Below are 23,230 nucleotides of genomic sequence, written 5' to 3' on the forward strand. Positions count from 1 at the left end.
ATAGGTAATACTCCCTCTCTCCAGGGGTCTGGTTTGACCCCACCTGGAGTAGTATACCCATGTCTGCAAAGGACATAACCAGAAACATATGACAAATTGTGGGGAATTCAGGGAAGAGCACCCTGGAAGTGAAGCAATTGATTGATTGAGGTTGGGTTAAGGGTTAAATATTGATAATTGGCCTTAGCAATGGCTAGTGGAGAATTACTTAGCATGTATGCGCCTGACAGATGCTCATCATCTATCAGGATCAGGCCCTATAATAGTAACAAGGGGGGCAGGTATAACTAACAGTAATATGACACAATTAAGAAAGGGAAAAATTTAGTCTGTATGTCAGGAAAACCTTCCTTCCTGAGACTGAGATGTATGAAGCTGCAGAATAAAAGTCTGATCCTATCTGCTACAAATGTCTCTGGGAGCAGAATAATGAGCCCATACACCCCAGTGGAGGTGGTGGAAACCCCATTGCTTGAGACAAGGCAGAGAGATGTGTGCTAGAGGGAACATAGCCAGGGAGATGGACTCGGTAAAGCTAAGAGGTATTTTCCATTTCTAACTCCTGTGACGCTATGATGCTCCCAAAGCTAAAGACTTCATCTAGCACAGCAGACAGTGCTACTGTGGGTCTGTTCTTTTGTTACTGCTATAAACGAAGCATCATCTGGAGAAATAAATACAATTAACAGAAAAGCTTCTCATGCACCACAGGCCACTCTACTGCCAAGAAGCAGTTGTAAGCTCTGCAGCTGGTGATTTCCAGCAGGGAGGAGGGCAGCACAGACTCTTCTGGCTCATCCAGGGTAAAGCTCCCTTTTGGTTCCCAGGGACGAGCCCCTGCCCATGGACTACTGTATAAGGGTCCAAGTTGGAGTCTCAGCTCTGATGTTGGGCAGAGTGAGTCCAGTCACTAGTTGGAGCTTTGCTAATCAATAACAGCCGGGCCACTGGTTAGCAGCTGTGTGAGGTGCCAGTCGTTCTGGCAAGCCTGAAATATTAGCACACTGCATGTTTCATTTACAGAGCAATTCTACAAACACATTGTGACACAGAGGCTCCTTGCCAAAGGGTCCCCAGTTCTTTGCAAACAACTCTCATCTCAGACAAACTCAAGACACCACATGTATCATGCAGGTATCTACAGAAAGCTCATAACTTGTCAAGATTCATAATCACTGAGCAATGAATGCATGGGTAATATTTAAGGAATAATGTATTTACAGGTTTGTTGCATCTTACGTGCATTTAACATGTGTGATTTCATCTTTATGCGGTTGGCAAAAAAAAAAAAGAGAAAAATGGTTTGAGCATTGGCCTGTTAAACCCAGGGTTGTGAGTTCAATCCTTGATGGGGCCATTTGGGGATGGTCCTGCTTTGAGCAGGGAGTTGGACTAGATGATCTCCTGAGGTCCCTTCCAACCCTAATAATCTATTATTCTATGATTTACAGGTCTGTCACATCTTACACACATTTAACATGCGTGATTTCAGCTTTATGCGGTTGGTAAAAAAAAAAAAGAGAGAGAGAAATAACAATTTTAATACTGTGCCTGTAGTGCAGGCGATTCCACCCGCCATTACACTCAATGTAATTTTGACTATACGTGATTTTCTCTTTATGTGCTGACTGCGGAACATAACCCCAGCGTAAGATGAAACAGACCTGTATACTGAAAGTCTTCTCTATGGACTTGGAGTGAAAGTTAGTGTCCAGCAGATATGTCTCAGTGATTGCCCATTCAGGCAGGAGGGAGTTGTTACCCTGCTCTAGTTAGCCGGTGATGCAATGCAAGGTTCAGTTGTCCAGCATTGCTCTATCCCAAGACTATCAATGGAAAAACATCAGAGACCATTACAAGCAATCAAAACCACTTGGAAGTTAAAATAAAGGGAACATTACAACAGACAGAGAGACACCCTGTCTATGAACAAAGACAAAAGACTGTTTCAGTATAACAGAGGGTGAGGAAAGGTACTCTGTCTCCTTTCACTGGGATGCTATCTTGGGGAGCGGGAATGTTCTCATGAAAGATTGGATCCTGGCTGTGGGGAAGGCAGTCAGCTCTGCAACAGGTAACACTTTGGGTGGGGGGAGGGAATTTACTTAATTAAATAGGAAAGGTTACCGTTAATAAGTGTAGATCCAGGTTCGTCTTTTACGATTTTGTTATTGCAACTATTTGTTTCCATCACTCCTTGTTGTTTCTAGCATAATCTCTTCCCTTTCTTAAATGAACCTTTGTTTGTTGTATTGTGTGATTTAAGGTGAAATCAGTAAAGTGGGGTACACTGCTCCTTTGAGAGCAGAGGATCTGGGCTTTCTGTGAGTAGGCAGAGTCAGTGGCTGGATATCACAGGCGAATGCTTCAAAGGGACTCGGGGACGGGGATGTGCCTATTAGAATATGCACAGTGAAGACAGGGCTAGCATAGCCCAGAGGAGAGTATTTGAGTGGGTGAAAGGCTGGTGGTGTTTGGGGCCCAGCTAGGCACAGGCAAGACTCTCTCACGCTGGAGGCAGGGGTTAACAAGGCACCCCAAGAATTGTCTCACACACTGCTTGATTTTTCAAAAGGGCCAAGCAATAACCCTTACAGCCCTGTGGCAAGGGGAATATTAATTCCCATTGTACAGATGTGAATGGAGGCAGCAAGATTACGGGAGCTGCCTGGAGCTATGGAAGAACCTGGAAACAAAGCCAGGATTAGAAGGGAGAGGGGGTCTCTGTCTCCCTTTCCCATGCAGTGAGATGGAGAATTGGTGGGTTGGAGAGATTCAGGGGGAGTGTTTTGCAGAGGAGCAACAAAGGAGAAGGCTCTTGCATCAACAGTGAGGGGGAGAGAGGAGGCCAGAGCACTCCCCACCCCCAGTCACTGAACACCTCCATAAACTGATCTCTGTGTCCCAGGGCTTTTAATAATGCTTGCTGTAATCAATCAGCAGAGGTAATGGCCTGGAGAGCAGGAAGCATTGTATCTGAGCTGAGCGTGCAATCCTATCAAAGGAGTTTACGGGGGGTAATGTTTTTACAGTTATAGTCTGTGGTGAGCCGTTCTGCATTTCAAGCACTTCTACCTTGCTATTAAATAACTAATAATTAACCAGGGAGGCCATTCAAAGAGCCTGGTGTGGTGATGTCTGGTAATAACTTTTTTTTTTATCATACAAATCTATGCTAGGACTACGTGCTGGAAGACAGTAAAACACATATTAGGAGAGGGAAAGAGAGTTTGTGATGGCCAAGCTTTTTTTGATTTATAAATAAATCTGTTTTGATATTTGCAATTAAGTTGGCAAAGTCTCTAGTGCTTTGTTCTGGAGGTTGCTTAGAAGCAGGGTACCGCTGGGTTTATATGTAGGCAAGCAGCCACCTCCATCAGCAGAAACCTACTGTAGCATTCTGCATTCTTCCTAAAAGATTTATCTGAAACAAGATCCATGGCTGGAGTGTTTAAAAATGAAAAACAGCCCCCCCCCAAGTGTTTGTATAGTGTGGCTTTAACTGTAATTGTGTTTCTTCAGGTTGCAGTGAGGTGAAGGGGCGGGGAGTGATGTTGTATCTATAGAAAATGCTTTGAGCTCCCTGGCTATTTCAGGAAGACTCCAAGTCTCCTCCTCCTTATGTAAATAAACATGACAGATCCTACTGCTTGTGCTGAGGCAGGGAGGATCTGAGAGTGGGTGGAGGCTGCTTGAAAGGGTGAGCAGCATTCTGTGGTGTACGGATGTTATGTATGCACTTATTGGGAGTCGCTAAGCCGGTACCGGTGTGTCTGTGTCTGTGCCTGTGCATGCTGATAATGACTGAATGTGCAGACTTCTACATCACTGCTCAGTGAGAAAGGGACTGCAAGGTAGCCAGCCACCTTGCGCAGTACTATGGGGGGACAGATAACAAGAAACACTCTATACGGTAAGGTGCTAACCACCACTGGTGTTTATACAGCAAATTATGTATGTAAATTCTTAGCCCTCTGCTTGACCCTTCCGCAGCAGAGAGAACATGGCTCTGAAAGGTAAGCTAGGTGCAACGCTGGGTTTCTGCAATTTTTTTCCCTATTTTTCTTAAAAATCTTGTTTGAGAGCTGATCATATTTAAAGCAGAAGCCTTGGGTAGGGTGAGTGTTTATCTTATCTAATTCCATATGTCTCTTGTCTTATTGCTTTGAATGCGAGACAAATATTTGTCTATATAATGTTGACTACTGCGCTGACAGATAACATGGACAAAAAGAAAGTAGGTGTATATACCCTGATAACCTTGATCAGGAAAAATGGCAAATAAGCATCAATGTAGGTTTTAATTTAAGAGAAGGTATCAGGGTTTCAAAATCAGAATGTTCATCTTTATCATTGGGATTTTCTTTTAATCAGAGATTGTGTGTTTCTGGTCTATTTTATTTTTAAATTTTAAATTTGACATGGTTTAAAACAAAGATGCTGGCTTGAACTGACTGAGCTTAGATAACTAAGGTAAATCCATTAAGTACACTATACTGTATGTGTTTGCAGGATAATGGGGTGGGGAATTAGAGAATATTGAATAGGACGGTGCTGAAGCAAACTTTAGGACTGTTAATATGGTATACGCTGTGTGTGTGTGTGTGTGTCACACACCAGAATTGGCTTGTGAGAAATACTGTACTCAATTAATATTGAGCTTGCTCATTGCTTTGAAATGTTTTCTTTAATTTCTGGACATTGGACTGAGTCTGGAGTCTACCTGAATGAATATTTGGATGTGGATGATAATACAATAATAAATATGAATGTAACATGTTCTATAAATATATATTTACAAACACAGATACATTATTCTCATTCTCATATTCTCAAATGTAAATATTTCTTAGTTTGAGGTGAGATGTATTATGAATACATTCATAAATATTTGTCTGCTCCAATCCCAATTTTTCTTTTTCTCACCATTGTCAAACAACAATATAATTAACAAGTAAATATATTCAACAAATGTGTATTGATTCCTTTTTCTCATATATAGTAAGGATGTCTCGATAGATATTACCATTTGTTCATGAGTTACATTCTGCCTTTTAATCTTTGGTCAGACCATTTTGTGTCTTTCTTTGCTATCCCTACAATCCACATGCTAGTTGCAAAATAACATAACTGTTATGTCATCAGAAATAAAAAGAAGGAAGTCCCTGGATAGCTGCTTTGTCATCAGTGCTGGATTTTTTGTCACTTCATCTTTTTCTTTAATCTATTCTTTTCTAAATGAACTGGAGAAACCTGGATAGAAACATTATTTGCATGATTGCATCTACGTGTTGGGTTCCCCTGCTGACTTGCCACAACCACTGTGGTGATCACACAACTTCTACCTTTCAGTGATATTGCACCAGTGAACCCAGTTCTTAAAGTTTCACTTTTGTACGGGGACAAAAACAAAATTAGGAGATGTGGGTAATTAACTTGATTTGGTCTCTTTAAATAAAGAATAAAAGCTGCAAACTGTATGATAAAAGAGATGAACAGCTGTTAGCTGAGACCAGAAATTATTTGAAAAGTGATGTCAATAAAGGATTTTTTAAAAAAAAAAGGCATATGTAGTAAAACACTTTTAAATTGGAAATTTGAGAGCAACTGCAGTTGTGGTTTGTCTGCCTGTGGCTACCGTACCTTAAGTTTCATATTTCTATTGACTACAGTTTTTTTAATTTCAAAAGTACCTGGAAATATTTACTTTATTAAAATGATAATTAAGAATGAATAAGGTAATGCTAGTGAAAACAGCTGGATTGACAGCCCGTGGGACTGGAATCTTTTGTTTATCAAGAGAACAGGTGCAGCAGAGCCAGAGGCAGAAGCATTCCCACCAAACTGACACTTGCCAGTATCCCTTGAGCCTAAGCTGGAGGACTCAGGTGAAATTTTCAAAAGCACCTAAGTGACGTAGGAGACTCGGGGTATGTCTACATTGCAGTCACGAGGCCCTATTGCAGCATGCATAGGCATACCTGAGGTAGCTTTTAAAAATAGCAATGTAGCCACAGCAGTGTAGGCTACCCTCATGGGTACAGTCCTGCCCAGAAACCCTGGTATATATTTGGGCGATTAGCCAATACTGCTGCCCGTGCCATCATGGCTACACTGCTGTTTTTAGCAAGGTTGCTCAGAAATTCCTGCATGTGTTCCGATTGGATGTCCTGATTACAGAGGAGACATCACCTACTGGAGCTGGTGGGTGTAATTTCCAGCTGAAGCAGACATACCCGTTCTAGCTCTGATGGAGCTAGCATGCTAAAAATAGAAGTGTAGACATGGTAGTGAGAGGGGCAAGCTGCCCTGGGTACATACCTAGGGTCTTGAATAGGATTGCACTCGGGGCTGTTAGCTGCTCTTGTCAATGGTGCTGCCTTCTATTTTTAGGCACTAGCTCAATCAGAGCTAGTGTGGATATGTCTCCTCGAGCTGGAAATCACAGCTTCCAGCTCCAGTGTAGATGCATCCTAAGTCTCATTGGAAGCCAGCTATAGTGGACTGAGCTGACTAGAGTCCATTAAATCTTTGGTGCCTGTGCTGAAACTGCCTGCAAGGATATTGGTTGGAGCTATTGATGGTGGGGCTAATTTAATGTGATGTGAACACATGTCCACTGGAAAGCAGGCTGAAACTACCAACTCCTGTCCCAGAGGCCATTTAACAGATGCCAGATAGCAATAAGTAATTCATCTGGGTTGTTACTGACCCTGGCTGGATTTGAATGAGTGACTTAGAGAGGAAAGTCTTTTGATACCATCTGTGATTTAGGTAGCCTGTTCAGTGGTAAAAACAGGATGATGGTGGGTCATTTGCTATGGAAGGTTTTGGCTGCACTGATGCTGCATGCGGGGGCTTTCAATGGAAAGGAAAACTTATGTATCCATTCTGTCACTGTAACTAGCATAGCATCCTTCATTCAATAATCTCAAGTCCCTTTACAAACAATGAATTAAGCCTCATCATATCCTTGAGTGGATGAATATTGTCATTATCCCATTTTGCAGACAGACACTGAGGAATGGAGAGGTAAAGTGACTTGCCCCAGGGCAGTCAGTTTGTGTCAGAGCTAGGAGTAGAAGCCAGCAGCCTTGACTCCCAGCTCTGTGCTGCAATCACAAGACCATCTCTCCTCCCCGCTAATATTATCTGTAAATATTATGTCTGCTTAAATCATTGTAAAAGCTATAGGCGGGGCCGGTGCAACCATTTAGGCGACCTAGGCTGTCGCCTAGGGCGCTAGAATTTGGGGGGCGTCATTTTCTTTGGCAGCAACCACAGCGGTCGGATCTTCAGCTGCCCCAGTCGCCGCCGGCATCTAGGGGGCGCCTCAAGGCATTTAGGGGGCTGCCGCAAGGGGGGGCGCCTCAGGGCAGGGGGGCAGCTGCCGCGGGGGTGGGGGAGATGCCTCAGGGTGGGGGTGCCGGGGGGGGAAGGCACAAAGTGGAAGTTTCGCCTCGGGCGCGAAACATCCTTGCACCGGCCCTGGCTATAGGTAAGCTTATGTTTGGAGTCCTTTGTGGTGGGGGAGTGGTGATTTTATTTGAAATGACCGTTGTATGCAGTTCTAGTGCACTCCTGTTTCCACTGACGTCAGCGACAGTGTGGAAGGACAGCAGTGCTTGCAGATTGTCCTATCCCCAGTAGTGGGGTTGATGGGTTCTCAGTGGCGTCCTGTCATCTCTCAGTGGATTCCAGTTCCACCACAGGGGCTTATTGGTAAGGAGCTTTAAACATGAGGGGATGGAGTTGAATTGGATTGAGCTTCCTGTAACAGATCCCAGAATGAAAACCTTCCCAACGTGCAAATAATGTAACGAATTTATTGCATGAATGACGAACCCCTTGATTTTTAAAAGAAAATGTCTAGTAACTGTGTGTGTACACCAAAGGCAAGGTTTATCACTCTCTTGCCCCATGTAGATAAATGTCATGCAGTATCCGAGCATCATTACATTGTCTCTGTCCACGTGCCACTGTGCATTATATGTATTATAATTTATGCTATTCTTTTTCTCGCTCCCTCCCCTAAACCCATATCAATACTTAGTGCAATTTTGGATCCTATATATAATCCAAAGAGAGTAAAAGTTACAAACAATAAGTTCAAGGAGAGCATAGCTGGGACCATAAACTTTTGAAAAAGATGATATCCATAAATGTTTTTGTTTAAAAAGGGTCCTTTTAAAAAGAAAATGTTAGCCCCCACGGAGATTTGCCTTGTTGATCAGAGGCTGCAATGTCCCTATTTTGATGATGAGAGCATTTGTGTGCATAAAATATATACATACAAAATTGCACTAAATGTTTATGTCAAACAGTACTTGCCATTTAATCCTAAATGAAACAGTTACCATATATACATAATGACAGGTTTCAGAGTGGCAGCCGTGTTAGTCTGTATCCACAAAAAGAACAGGAGTACTTGTGGCACCTTAGCCCTCGTCCAGACTAACCCGCGGCATCGGCGGGTTAAAATCGATTGCTCGGGGATCGATATATCGCGTCTAGTCTGGACGCGGTGTATCGATCCCCGAGCGCGCTTACATCGATTCCGGAACTCCATCAATCCGAACGGAGTTCCGGAATCGACACGGAGAGCCGTGGACATCGATGCAGCGCCATCCAGACTGGTGAGTACCTCGATTTTAGAAATTCGACTTCAGCTACGTTATTCTCGTAGCTGAAGTTGCGTATCTAAAATCGATTTTAATACCTAGTCTGGACGTGGCCATAGAGACTAACAAATTTATTTCAGCATGAGCTTTCATGAGCTACAGCTCACTTCTTCGGATGCATAGAATGGAACACACAGACAGGAGATATTTATACTTACAGAGAACATGAAAAGGTGGAAGTACACATACCAACAGGAAGAGTCTACTCAACTGAGATGAGCTATCATCAGCAGGAGAAAAAAAACTTTTGAAGTGATAATTAAGATGACCCATAGGAGGTGTGAGGAGAACTTAACATAGGGAAATAGATCCAATTAGTGTAATGACCCAGCCATTCCCAGTCTCTGTTTAAGCCTGAGTTAATTGTATCTAATTTGCATATTAATTCGAGTTCAGCAGTCTCTCTTTGGAGTCTGTTTTTGAAGTTTTTTTGTTGCAAAATTGCCACCTTCAAATCTGTCACTGAATGGTTAGAGAGGTTGAAGTGTTCTCCCACTGGTTTTTGAATGTTATGATTCCTGATGTCAAATTTATGTCCGTTTATTCTTTTGCATAAAGACTGTCCGGTTTGGCCGATGTACATTGCGGAGGGCCATTGCTGGCACATGATGGCATATATCAGATTGGTAGATGTGCAGGTGAACGAGCCCCTGATGCCCTGGCTGATGTGATTAGATCCTATGATGGTGTCACTTGAATAGATATGTGGACAGGGCTGGCATCGGGCTTTGTTGCAAGGATAGGTTCCTGGGTTAGTGTTTATGTTGTATGGTGTGCGGTTGCTGGTGAGTATTTGCTTCAGTCTCTATACAAAAGAATAAATGGACACAAATCTGACATCAGGAATCATAACATTCAAAAACCAGTGGGAGAACACTTCAACCTCTCTAACCATTCAGTGACAGACTTGAAGGTGGCAATTTTGCAACAAAAAAACTTCAAAAACAGACTCCAAAGAGAGACTGCTGAACTCGAATTAATATGCAAATTAGATACAATTAACTCAGGCTTAAACAGAGACTGGGAATGGCTGGGTCATTACACTAATTGGATCTATTTCCCTATGTTAAGTTCTCCTCACACCTCCTATGGGTCATCTTAATTATCACTTCAAAAGTTTTTTTTCCCCTGCTGACAATAGCTCATCTCAATTGATTAGACTCTTCCTGTTGGTATGGGTACTTCCACCTTTTCATGTTCTCTGTATGTATAAATATCTCCTGTCTGCGTGTTCCATTCTATGCATCTGAAGAAGTGAGCTGTAACTCACGAAAGCTCATGCTGAAATAAATTTGTTAGTCTCTAAGGTGCCACAGGTACTCCTGTTCTTTTTGCATATATACATATATAGCAGTAAGCGTATCCCCTGCAGTACATTGGGGGTTGGACTATCTATTGGCTGCTGTATTCCTTTGCAATGCTCTTTTCTGGAAAGAAGTAAAAATGGTTGTTTCATATTATTGATCATTCAGGACGCTACTGTAGCTCATTTGTTGAAGACCTAATTCAATAGGGCCAAATCCTTGGGGTTTTACCTGAGAGAGACTGCAGGACTGGGGCCCAGAAGTTTTGATTTCACTCTGTCTTTCTTTCTCAGTATAAAGATGACTAAAAAGGCTTCCTTAGCAAGGGAAGCTACTGTGCTGAGACAGACAGTCACTTTTCGTATACATGTAGAGATTTCAGACTAACGTACAGATCTCTTCAGGGGGCTTTCTGCTACTCAGGATAAACACAGTGGGTTAATTCAGATGCATGGGGTTACGTGTGTGTGTGTGCATGTGTGCACATACGCGTTCTGCTTAGCTAACCTCACCCAATATAAATTTTGATCACCAATAATGCTCTCATTCCAGGGGTTTAATTTTATTTTTAATTACCCATATGTCACTAGCATTTCACATAATGATGTTACAGAATAATTCTTACCAGCAGCAAAGAAAAAGAAGTATAAAGTATGCCATTTCCCCAGGGCATGTCTTCACTAACAACTAACGTGGCTATGTAGTCGCGACCAGCCAGCGCTATAAAAAACCCATCTCCATGAGAGGAGTAACTACCATCCCTGGTGCACTGTCTACACTGGCACTTTACAGCACTGAAACTTGCAACGCTCAGGGTAGTGTTTTTTCACACTCATGAATGAGCGAGTAAGTTGCAGTGCTGTAAAGTGCCGGTGTAGACAAGCCCCAAGATGTAATCAGCATCATTGTAATTAGGGTGGTGATGGTGGTGGGGAATGGCTACTGAGAACAGAGAGCCACACGATTTGATTGTTGGCTTGGAAAGCAGCAAAGTTCAAACAATATATTGGTGTGTAAATTGTAAATTCCTTTCAGGAGAAAGTGCTGTGTACCTCACCGATGTAAATAGTGTCTATTTGTGTGGATGTGGGTGTACATGTCCCAATTTTTTCTCTTCCATGGATGTGATAAGGCCAGGGGTGAAAGTAACTCACAGGACTTACCGATAAGCCGGAGTCGTGGTGCGTGTGTGTGTGTGTGTGTGTGGCCTCAACTGGAAGAGGCGGGGCCTCAAGATTTAAAGGCCCTGGGGCATCAGCTGTGGCTGGGAGTCCCAGGGCCTTTAAATCACCCAGGGGGCTCCCAGCTGCAGAGGTGGCTGGTAGCCCCTGGGGCGAACTAAAGGGCCTGAGGCTCCAGCCGCCGTGGAGCTCTGGGCCCTTTAAATGCTGGTCCCAGTGGGCGGGATTTAAAGGTCTCCGGGCTTCCTGCCACAGTAGGGAGCTTGGAGGAGCCCTTTAAATGGCAGCCCCAGCCTGGCCGCTGGAGCTGCGGGCAGGATTTAAAGGTCTCCTCCGGGCTCCTTGCCGTGGCAGGGAGCTCGGAGGAGCCCTTTAAATCCCGGACCCAGCCCAGCCACCAGAGCTGCGGGCAGGGGCTGGGGCTGGGATTTAAAGGGCTGCTCCGGGCTTTCCACTGCAGTGGTAAGCTCGGAGGAGCTCTTTAAATGCCAGCCCCAGCCTGGCCACCGGTGCTGCTGCCCGCGATTTAAAGGGCTTGGGTCTCCCCGACCCAAGCCCTTTAAAGCTCCATTGCAGAAGCCGATGCAGTCCGGCACAGCGTACTGGCTCTTGCTGATACTCTGTACCAGACCGTACCAGCTTACTTTCACCTCTGGGTAAGGCCCCAAGTGCAGTGGAACCATAGTGGGAGGAAGGTGGAGCAGGATGCACAGATGTTGCATAGGGACACCCTCTGCACCAGTGTTCCATGGTCACTACATGTCAATGTGGAGAGGTCTTTGCAGCATAGTGAATGGATACCTGGCAAAGTGGACCTGCTTAGCAAAGCCTCTGGGTCTGTTTCTCTTCTGCCCTGCTCCTTTTTGTGATCATTTATACCTGTGCAAAATGGTGCAAAACACGGGCATTCTGATGTGGTCGCATTTCATATTCACTTAAAACAAGTGTAAATGGCTATGCAAGAAGCAAGGCAGTGGACACTCGCTGTTCCATGTAGGGGATGGGACAACAGCCACTGCTAAAGCAGCTGTGTTGATGTTGTGTCTTTCAGCAACTAACAAGGGGACGGGTGCTATTTCCCTAACTCTAAAATGGCTCCCCCTATGCAACCTTACTTACTCTAGCTTTGCAGAATAGCCCTTTACTTTTTGCACTCTCATAACTACTGATCACAGAGTAGATGCTGTATCTGTACGTAGTAACTAATTCTGCTCTCACGCTGGTGTGAATTAGGATTAACTCCAGGGAGGTCAGTGGGGTTACATGAGTGTGAGAGCAGAAATCAGGCCCATCAGCTTTGTTTCCCCATACTGTATACTGACTGTATATAACACGAAAGCTTGATAACCTTTTCTAACACAGGTTGACTGAATTTTCCCCTGGTAATTATTATCAGCAGTTTATCCCAAGTTCACAGTTGATCAGACACAGTGTATCCACCTTCAGGTATTATGCTTTCCAATTACTTAAAACTAATTTAACTTGTAAACACCCTGAAAGAAAAAGAGAACAACCGCAGTGTAAATGCTGTCTCATTAGAATGAAGCATTAAGTCTTGACAACACTGGAGCCTGTCAGCGAGTCTCTCTGCAGATAAAAGTTATGTTAGTTAATTTTTTTTATGGACTCTAAATCCTCACCAAGCTTATGGGACAACTGATCTGGCTTCCAGACTTGGAGTGATTGACAGTAAGATCAGCCTTGCTAAGATGCCTAGTTTATTTACCATGTTCTATAGGCCTTGCTCACTGAGAAACAATGCATGGGGAGGCTGTTGCCAAACTCTCCCTGCATTCAGTAAGACCTTTGCAGAGGTCTAAAAGTTGTATCTTTTTTAAAAAATTGAATCCAGATCAGGGCTGGACTAACTAGTGCAGAAGACCCTGAGCAGAGTGCCAATGCCATGTTAACATTTACTAAAAATGGAGCTACCAGAGATTACTTCAGTTCATGCCAGAAACCTTTGACTTGTCACATTCAGGTGCCCAAGGTGATGATGATAGAATTGCAGTGATTGCTGTGAAATCTCATGGCATTAAGTGCTCAGTGCTTCTACCTATAGGGGTTTCATGGACATTCAAATTTACTTTTGAAAATTACACCCATTTTGGGGAGCAAGTGATTTCTATAACATTGCTAGGCACTACAGAGGAAGTCTCTTCATACCAAAATGACAAGAGAGGAATGTGCCATATTCCAGTTCTGTTCTTTACTTTCTGATGGGCATTCTTCTTGAGGTTTTCTGTGCCCACCTGATTATCATCAGCCTACAAGGTATCTGAAGAGTTCCTCTGTGGTGAAACCTAAAGACCCTTCCTCCAGAGTTGTCCAGCCTATCCTCTCATAGCAATTTTGTTGCTAGCATCCTCTATCTGTAGTTGGAAATTGGTGGTGTTGCCTCTGATGATAGAATCTTTTTCCTTCATTATTTTCTCTCTTGCTATTCTCACATAATACTGTTAAGTGGTAACTGTAGTACTTCTTTGGGGCATAACTAGCCTCTCAAGTGACCAAGTCTCTGCTCTGAATACTGTATGCAGTAACCTGATGTTTAGAGGCATGGAAAGACTACCATATGGCAGAGACGTTGAAGAGGATAGCACGCTTGAAGTAGAGACAAATGAGAGGATGTGATATAAGTATATAAAAGAACGAATGGTCTAGACATATAATAGTGAATGGTACATTCTCTAGAGACCATCCGTTATTTTATATACGTATATCGCATGCTCTCTTTAAGTAGTCCTACCCTTCTCCATACGGAGGAGAGATGGAAGTCTTTTCATGCCTCTAACATTTCGCACCTGTTGCTTAACATACAAGGAGTTCAGAATGACAGATGATATATTTAACTATCATTCATTTAATGATTAAACTGTTTGTGCACTGTCAGGAGAGCGTCTAGATTCTCTAAGACATTCTAGGCAGCCATCCACATCCTTAAGCACAACATAGTACTCCCTGAGACAAACGAATCACCTGGTTGAGAATGTGTTGCACAAAGTCAAATTTACTAAACAAACTTTATTTGCAGTGCTAATCTCTGGCAGGAGCTGAGGGGAAAAGATCTCTGCTGGTGTGCTGCCTAATTTAGAGTGTCTGGTTTCCTTTTAATAGTGTGTTGTTACAGAGTGTCCAGATATGCTGAGAGGTGGAATTGGGAGAAATCTATTTGTCTAAAAATAGATAATTAACTAGATTAGGCAAAAAAGAAAGGTGTATTTCCTGAAAGGTGAAGGCAAAGTAGAGAATTGACCTTGGCTTGCTGGTCCAGAGAACCATCTTAGATTATTGGTTGCACAGCAGCATGTAGAGCAACAGAGAAGGACCTTTTGTCTCAGAGCATTCCTCACCTATGCAGTGTAAATGCACAGAGTGCCTTCTGGACACAAGCCTCATTATCCAAATGGCTGTGATCAAAGCAGATGCCAGCAGAGGCTAGAATCCTGTGTGAATGTGCTTCATGTTAAGGCTGATCTGCTTTAGTGCTGTTGTCTATTTGTCATTCATCTCCTATCCTCCTCCAGTCAACATCAGTTTCCTTTTTAAAGCACATTCATCTGCATGAAGCTGACCTAGGATGAGCCAGAGCCTTCTGGTGCCCGAGCCTTCTCCTCCGCAGCACTTCCTGTCTTGAGCAGGCTTACTTCCTGTTTCTGCCTCACTGACTCTTCCTCCCTTGACCCTGTACCTCTTAAAGGGATGCTATCCTCTGTCAGTTATAGGAATCTTAGAGGTCGAGGAGCAGGAATTCTTATTTATATTTGTTAGTTTACCTTGTGCATTTGACAGCCCAATGAAATGGACAGGGTCAGAGAGAAGAACCGAAAATGATGAGAGGCATAGAAAACTTCCCCCAAGGACTGGGAATGTCTAAATAAGAGAGGAAATGTGAGAGAAGGATAGAAAATAATGACTGGCATAGAGGAAGTAAATCAGGTGCTCTTATTTGACTTTTCTCATCATCCAAGAACAAGGGTTGTCCTGACAGGCTGGGCCAGCAGGGCTCTTATGGCACTCTGGCCACAAGTTAAAACTGTTTCTCCAGGCGGAAGCTCCAGGACAGGGCACTGCAAACACAGTCCTCACTCTCCTGAAACCAAGTCCTTTCTAGGGTGCAGGGCACATCATTTCCCCCCACCATTTCCCCCCACCCCAATTGACACAGAGGTGATTTGGAAAACATTTTTAGGCCAAGTTACACAAGATCTTGTGTAACTGTGGCCCATTTTACACAAGATCTTTCTTGGTACTAACGTATTGTTGTTACATGAGGATCGGTGGAGCGTGGAGGCCGAGTTTCCGGAGATGGGATGTGACCCAAGCCTGGAAATTCTATTCTGTACGGCACTATGCTAAGGACTATCGCTTGTGATTTGTCGAGATGTCCCTTTTCTGAACTTGCTGATCAGCCCCACCAGTGCCAAGAATTTGCTCTGGGTAGGTCTGGCGAGGTCTGGGGTGGAGGAGTGGGCGGCATTTATTGTGAACAGGTCCACAACCTGTGGATCCAGTGATTTTATGCTTCTATCATGGCTGTGCTCTGGGACACTCCAATACCAGAATGATGAGTGCTGTTCAGATGAATCTGTGGATGGACTGATGTGTAGCTACCTGTTTCTGAAGTTGCACCATAGGGAGTGGAATACCTGCCCTTCTGCAACACTTCAGCCTGATATTATTGTGACTCAAAGGGTACAGAACCCTAACCAGAGGTATTGACCCAGCAAAGCCAACAGTGCAGGAACAGCATAAGCACATCTGCAAAGATAGTTCCTAAAAATGCTGCTCCTTGTTTCACTGTGGATGAAGTCCTTGGTCTATCTGCAACAACTGCTGACCATGCTCAAGAATGCATTCAAAATAGATGCTTCTTGGCATTAGTTTTGGTAACATAAATTGGTTTTGGATTATTTGGTGCTAGTCTGCACTTTTGGGGAAATGATAGAGGATGTCATTCCTTCCTTTCGTCGGTTAGCGCTTCAAAACTCATCAGAAGCAGCATGGTCTGCAGACTAGGTGCTGCCCTGGGAGTCAGGCGACCTAGCATTCACTTGCGTGATCATGGGCAAATTGCTTAACTTCTCTGTGCCTTGGGTTTCCCATGTCAAAAATGGGGATAATTATGCTTACTCTCCTTTGTAAAGCACCTTCACATTTCAGATGAGAGGCACCATTTAGGTGAAAAGTATTCTCACTTAGCACTGTGATCAGTGAGGGCTGAACCCATCACTAGATATTAGACCCATGGTACTAGTACCCATGCTCAGATTGTCATGGGGTTTAGTATGCTGGCCATTTATGGATTGTTTTAAGGTTTTATCACATCTGGAAGAACCAAATGGGAGAGAAGCATAGAGTAGGGAAGAGATATGGAGTGGGGGTTGGGTGGCAGAGTGAGCTTGCTTTAAGAGATGAAGCTCTGAAATGGTCCATGATGTTCCCAGAATCTAGAAGGACACTTTTTCCCAGGTGTAACTCCCCTAACTTCTGTGGAATTATATCAGGGATATATTTGATCCTCGAGCTTTTCCAGACACCTTGTCTATGAAAGTATTTTCCTTTTCCATCTTATCTGAGTGCCTTACAAGTTGTTAAAATCTCTCTCCTTGATAAGTAGGAGTAAATTGTTTAGATGCCAGGATTTTTTGTTTTGTTCAGCCTTAGTCTACTTAATTTTATAGGGAACATTTTCCATATTCTGAATATACCTTTATTGTAGTAAAAAAGATCTTGTGCTCCATTAAAAAATATAAAATATTTGATTGCTCTTGGACTGCTCCTCAGGCAGAAAACTAACAAAGCTCTTTTACTAAGGCCTGGTCTACACTACGCGTTTAAACCAAATTTAGCAGCGTTAAACCGATTTAATCCTGCACCCGTCCACACAACGAGGCCCTTTATATCAGTATAAAGGGCTCTTTAAACCGGTTTCTGTACTCCTCCCTGACGAGAGGAGCAGCACTGAAATTGGTATTGCCATGTCGGATTAGGGTTAGCGTGGCTGCAAATCGACGGTATTGGCGATATCCCACAGTGCACCATTGTGACCGCTCTGGAAAGCCATCTGAACTCGGATGCACTGGCCAGGTAGACAGGAAAAGCCCTGCGAACTTCTGAATTTCATTTCCTGTTTGGCCAGTGTGGAAAGCTCACCAGCACAGGTGACCACACAGAGCTCATCAGCACAGGTAACAATGCAGTCTCCTGAGAATCGAAAAAGAGCTCCAGTGTGGACCGCATGGGAGGTACTGGATCTGATCCCTGTATGGGGAGAGGATTCCGTGCTAACAGAACTCCGTTCCAAAAGACGAAATGAAAAAACTTTTGAAAAAATTTCCAAGGCCATGATGCAGAGAGGCCACACCAGGGACTCAGTGCAGTGCAGAGTGAAAGTTAAGGAGCTCAGACAAGCCTACCAGAGAAGCAAACGGAAGGTCCGGGGCAGGGCCAAAAATATGCCGCTTCTACGCTGAGCTGCATGCAATTCTAGGGGGTCCGCCACCACTACCCCACCCCGTCCGTGGATTCCGAGGTGTGGGTGGTAATCTCAGCCATGCCTGAGGATTCTGCGGATGGGGAAGATGAGGAGGAGGAAGAGGAGGACGAGCTTGCAGAGAGCACACAGCACTCCATTCTCCCCAACAGCCAGGAGCTTTTTCTCACCCAGATGGAATTACCCTCCCAGCCCTCCCAAGTCACTAGCCCAGACAATGAAGCCATGGAAGCGACCTCTGGTGAGTGTACCTTTGTAAATATAAAACATGGTTTAAAAGCAAGCATTTTTTAATGATTAATTTGCCCTGAGGACTTGGGATGCATTCACGGCCAGTACAGTTATTGGAAGTCTGTTAACATGTCTGGGGATGGAGTGGAAATCCTCCAGGGACATCTCCATGACGCTCTCCTGGAGGTATTCCAAAAGCCTTTGCAGAAGGTTTCTGGGCAAGGCAGCCTTATTCCGTCCCCCATAGTAGGACACTTGTCCACCCTATGCATGTAGTAAGTAATCTGGTATCATTGCATGACAAAGCCTAGCTGCGTATGGTCGCTGTGTTTGTTGGCATTCAAGCAACATCTGTTCTTTATCTCGCTGTGTTATCCTCAGGAGAGTGATATCGTTCATGGTAACCTAGTTGAAATTCAGGAATTTAATTAAGGCGACAGAGATGGCCATTCCTACTGGGCTCTTTGCCTGTTGCTTAAAAGAAATCCTTCCTTGCAGGTAGCCAAGCAGGGGGAGGGGGGTGATTGGTGCTGAGCTTTTTCGCGTTTGGCTAGCAGGGATCTTCCCTGCTACCAGCCACACGGTGGGGCTGGAGGGGGGGTGTTTAGCAGTGATCTTCCATGATACCAGCCACGCGGTGGGGGGAGGGGTAATGCGATCATCCCAGAGAATTGGATGGGGGGGTGGTTTCTGCTGCTGCATCTTAACAGGAACGAAGCAGCACTGAATGGGCTTTGCTTGGTATTTGGGAAAGGAGGGCACTGTGTATATGAAGGCTGCAGAAGCCAAAAGACAATGGCTTACCATGGCCGCATGCAAGCTGAATTCTGCTGCCCGGACCTGCGTCTGTGAGATCTCTAACACCAGAGCTGCAGGCACTCATATTAAGATGCAAAATGCGACCTTGTAGTGAAATCACATGTGCTATGTAAAGTGAATAGTGTTGTTCACCATGAAAGAGTATAACCATTGTTCTGTAAAATGTATCTTTTTAAATACTTCTCTCCCTTTTTTCCCTCCCTCATGCAGCTGCAAATTTTTCAAGCCTCCCTACTCCATCCTGAAGGCTATCTCAGATAAGGCTGCGGAAAAAAAGACGCGAGATGAAATGTTCTCGGAAATCATGAAGTGACCGCAATGAAAGAGCTCATCTGAATGAGTGGAAGGACGTGTAACCACCCTCACTCCTCACCATGTTCCATATCCTCCTCACCCAGACATGTAAGAACGCGTGGGGGAAGGCTTCGTGCACCCGCCCACTCCATCCCCATGGACAGCCCAACCAAAAGGCTGTCATTACTTTGAACTTTTTTTAGTGGCCTTTTCCTTCCTTCCTATCCTCTTCCCAAACCACATCTGGGCTACCTTGTCAGTTCTCTCCCTCTTTTTATAATGAATTAATAAAGAATACATGATTTTTAAACGATAGTGACTTTATTTCCTTAAGCAAGCTGTAATTGAAGGGGGAGGGTGGGTTGCTTAGAGAGAATGAGTCAATCAAGGGGAGGGGTTCATCAAGGGGAAACAAACACAGCAGTCAGACTGTACCCTGGCCTGTGATGAAACTCGTTTTCAAAGCTTCTCTGATGCGCACCGCTTCCTGGTGTGCTCTTCTAATCGCCCTGGTGTCTGGCTGTACGTAATCAGCGGCCAGGTGATTTGCCTCAGCCTCCCACCCCACCATAAAGGTCTCCCCCTTACTCTCACAGAGATTGTGGAGCACACCACAAGCAGCAATAACAAAGGGGACATTGATTGGCTGAGGTCTGAGCTAGTCAGTAACGTGCGCCAGTGCGCCTTTAAACGGCCAAATGCACATTCTACCACCATTCTGCACTTGCTCAGCCTGTAGTTGAACAGCTCCTGACTACTGTCCAGGCTGCCTGTGTATGGCTTCATGAGCCATGGCATCAAGGGGTAGGCTGGGTCACCCAGGATAACTACAGGCATTTCAACATCCCCAACTATTATTTTCTGGTCTGGGAAGTAATTCCCTTGCTGGAGCTGTTTAAACAGAGTAGTGTTCCTGAAGACGCGAGCGTCATGAACCCTTCCTGGCGATCCCACGTGGATGTTAATGAAATGTCCCTTGTGATCCACCAGTGCTTGCAGCACCATTGAAAAGTACCCCTTGCAGTTTATGTACTGGTGCCCTGGTGCTCCGGTGCCAAGATAGGGATATGAGTTCCATCTATCGCCCCACCACAGTTAGGGAATCCATTTGCAGCAAAGCCATCCACTATGACCTGCACATTTCCCAGAGTCACTACCTTTCATAGCAGCAGCTTAATGATTGCTTTGGCTACTTGCATCACAGCAGCCCCCACAGTAGATTTTCCCACTCCAAATTGATTCCTGAATGACCAGTAGCTGTCTGGCATTGCAAGCTTCCAGAGGGCTATTGCCACTCGCTTCTCAACTGTGAGGGCTGCTCTCATCTTGATATTCTGGCGTTTCAGGGCAGGGGAAAGCAAGTCAGAAAGTTCCATGAAAGTGCCCTTACGCATGCGAAAGTTTCACAGCCACTGGGAATCGTCCCAAACCTGCAAAACTATGCGGTCCCACCAGTCTGTGCTTGTTTCCCAGGCCCAAAATCGGCATTCAATGGCTACAACCTGCCCAATTGCCAGCAGGATCTCCAAAGCGCAGGGCCCCGTGGTTTGAGAGAATTCTGTGTCCATGCCCTCATCACTCTCGTTGCTGCGCTGCCGTAGCCACCTCCTCCTCGCCTGGTTCTGCAGGTCCTGGTTCAGCATAGACTGCACGATAATGTGCGAGGTGTTTACAACGTCCATGATTGCTGCCTTGAGCTAAGCAGGGTCCATGCTTGCTGTGCTATGGCATTTGCACAGTTCACCCAGGAAGAAAGGCGCGAAACGGTTGTCTGCTGCTTTCACAGACGGAGGGGTGAGGCTGTACCCAGAGCCACCCGCGACAATGTTTTTTGCCCCATCAGGCACTGGGATCTCAACCCAGAATTCCAAGGGGCGGGGGAGACTGCAGGAGCTATGGGATAGCTATGGGATAGCTACCCACAGTGCAATGCTCAGGAAATCGACACTAGCCTCGGTACATGGACGCACACCGCCGAATTAATGTGCTTAGTGTGGCCGCGTGCACTCGACTTTATACAGTCTGTTTTACAAAACCAGTTTATGTAAAATCAGAATAATCCTGTAGTGTAGACGTACCCTAAGTGTAAAAAGGAAAAATGTCATACCTTTCTAGGAGCAAAACCCCTCCCCGCCGAAACTATTTAAAGTACTTGACAATATTCCTTTAAAATGCAAGCAGTTAATATACTGTATACTGTGGCTCACCAGGCTTTAGACATGACCCTGGAGTAAATGCATAATGTCCTGTGGCTTGATGAAAGTTCTGAAAAAATTAACAAGACTGACTGACTGCAAAGCTCTTTTGCTCATTGGCAGCTTTTCTAGGGTTTTTGCATTTTTCCTTTGTAAAGGCTGGATGGTAGACGTGTGTCCAAATGTTGGCTTGGCTGCACAGGCATCAGTGATGCAGCCTGTGGAGTGAAATAACTTTAAACAAAATGTGCATGAGGAAGAAGGCAAGTTAGAGTTTTGGCTTTTTTTTTGAAACCCCAAACGTCTTCTGTGAGCTATCCATCTTCAGTAGGAAGTGAATGCAATGATAAGAATAACAAATAATACCTTACTCTTCTCTACTACTTTCTATCTGAAGTCACAAAGATTGATGGTCAGACAAATAAAGATTGTTTACAACTGGTATTTTCAAAGGCTTCTCCTCCCTGCTACTCAGCTTACTACACTCTGTTAAGCCAGAGACTAAATCTTACAGGGACATTGTGAAAATCCTGGTGTCCCATTTTTCTCCAGAACCACTGGTAATTGCTGAAAGATACAGGTTCCACAACAGAGACCAGAAAGAAGACGAAACAGTTGTACAATTTGTAGCAACATTGAGAAAGCTTGCAGAACACTGTGAATTTAAGGAGATGTTAAATGATGCCCTACATGACGGGTTAGTGTGTGGCCTGCACAGTGAAGCTATACGGAAGCGCCTATTGACAGAGGCTCAGCTTACCTTACAGAAGGCTATTGATATTGCTGCCTCCATGGAACTGGCTACAAAGGAGGCACAATCCATCGGTGCATCCCCTACGGTGCATAAGGTGTCACAGGAACCTACCCACAAAACGGGGAGTCAGGAATGTTACTGCTGTGGTACGCTGGGTCACCCTGCATCACAATGCTGGTGTAAGGACCTGTTGTGTCAACACTATGGCAAAAAGGGACACATTGAGTGTGCCTGTAAACAAAAGAACACATCTTCAGTTGAGTTGCCTGACTTCACCATCTCCAGCGAGACAGCGAATCAAGAGTCACCTGTTCCTGACTTTTCCCCTCCATTACTGCCAGCAGCAGAGATACTCCTCTGCCCGGCACAAGCTGATATCCCATCCTCACCCATTTGCCCTATGAACCCTGAGCCCATTCTCAGGTCTGCGCCCAAGACACTTTCGGGTGCAACAACATCAGAAGTCCGCCGTAATCCACCTAGAGACAGAAGGCCTCCTTGTTGGCTGGATCTTTAGCTAGGGTGAACCCGCAGTTACGGGGCAAAATAATCCCCAAGGTTTAGCCAGAAATGGAGGCAGTCTACCCTCCTTCTCTAGTTAGTGTTTGTTTTATTTTGGGGACATTGTTATTAAGGGGGGAGGAATATGTTGTGTATTTGGTTGTCATGGTAACAGAATCTTGGGTTGCTATGGCAACGGAGTTAGATTATTAGGGGATAGCCCAGCCTGTTTGGCTGGCTGTTGGTTAGTTCTGTGTGTAGCAATAAATGGCTGCTCCAAGGTTTACAGCTCTCTCTGTCTCCAGTGATTTCTTCCTAAAAGTGTTGCCCCAAGAATATAACAAAAGAGAACCCAGTGTTTCCCCTCAGTAACATCCTGTAGCAACTGAAAACAAAATGGCTTCCGTCTCTGCACACAAACTCCAGTGGAATCTGTAGGTGCTCAGCATCTCTGAAGATCAGGCCTCTTTTGTTTGGCTGCCTAAATATGTGTGTAGATGCCTGTCTTTAAGTTTGAAGGCTTGCAGCTTTTTGATCATAATGTATAACCTTCAGTGGGTCTTTTGGTGAATGTAAAGTTTTTAATTTGGAAGGAAATGAACAAGAACAAAAGTGTCAAGTCCACCATGCACAGTGTCCAATCTTATGAAACGTGACTTTTTAAAGGGAAATAAAAGACATAATCATGAGCCAAATTCTTCCTTCAGGTACTGGGGATGTAAAATGGCCAGCAGGCCCCAGCAGTCCCATACCAGCCGGCCGACCAATCCCAGC

General features: G+C 44.6%; 1 protein-coding gene across 3 annotated transcripts in view; it reads left to right on the forward strand.

Annotated features, from left to right (window-relative positions):
* Window positions 1–23,230, forward strand: part of NEURL1 (neuralized E3 ubiquitin protein ligase 1) — a 278,432-nt gene that overhangs the window by 126,068 nt on the left and 129,134 nt on the right. The window contains exon 1 of one of the 3 annotated variants that reach the window (XM_030570455.1): window positions 3,705–3,913. The exons of the other annotated variants lie outside the window; for them this stretch is intronic. Within the exon in view, the coding sequence (XP_030426315.1) occupies window positions 3,880–3,913 (34 nt within the window). The 5' untranslated portion in view covers window positions 3,705–3,879. Of the gene's footprint in view, window positions 1–3,704; window positions 3,914–23,230 lie in introns of those variants that run through there. 3 annotated transcript variants of the gene reach the window in all.

The sequence above is a fragment of the Gopherus evgoodei genome, chromosome 7 (assembly GCF_007399415.2).
Source record: "Gopherus evgoodei ecotype Sinaloan lineage chromosome 7, rGopEvg1_v1.p, whole genome shotgun sequence".
Taxonomy (NCBI): domain Eukaryota; kingdom Metazoa; phylum Chordata; order Testudines; family Testudinidae; genus Gopherus; species Gopherus evgoodei.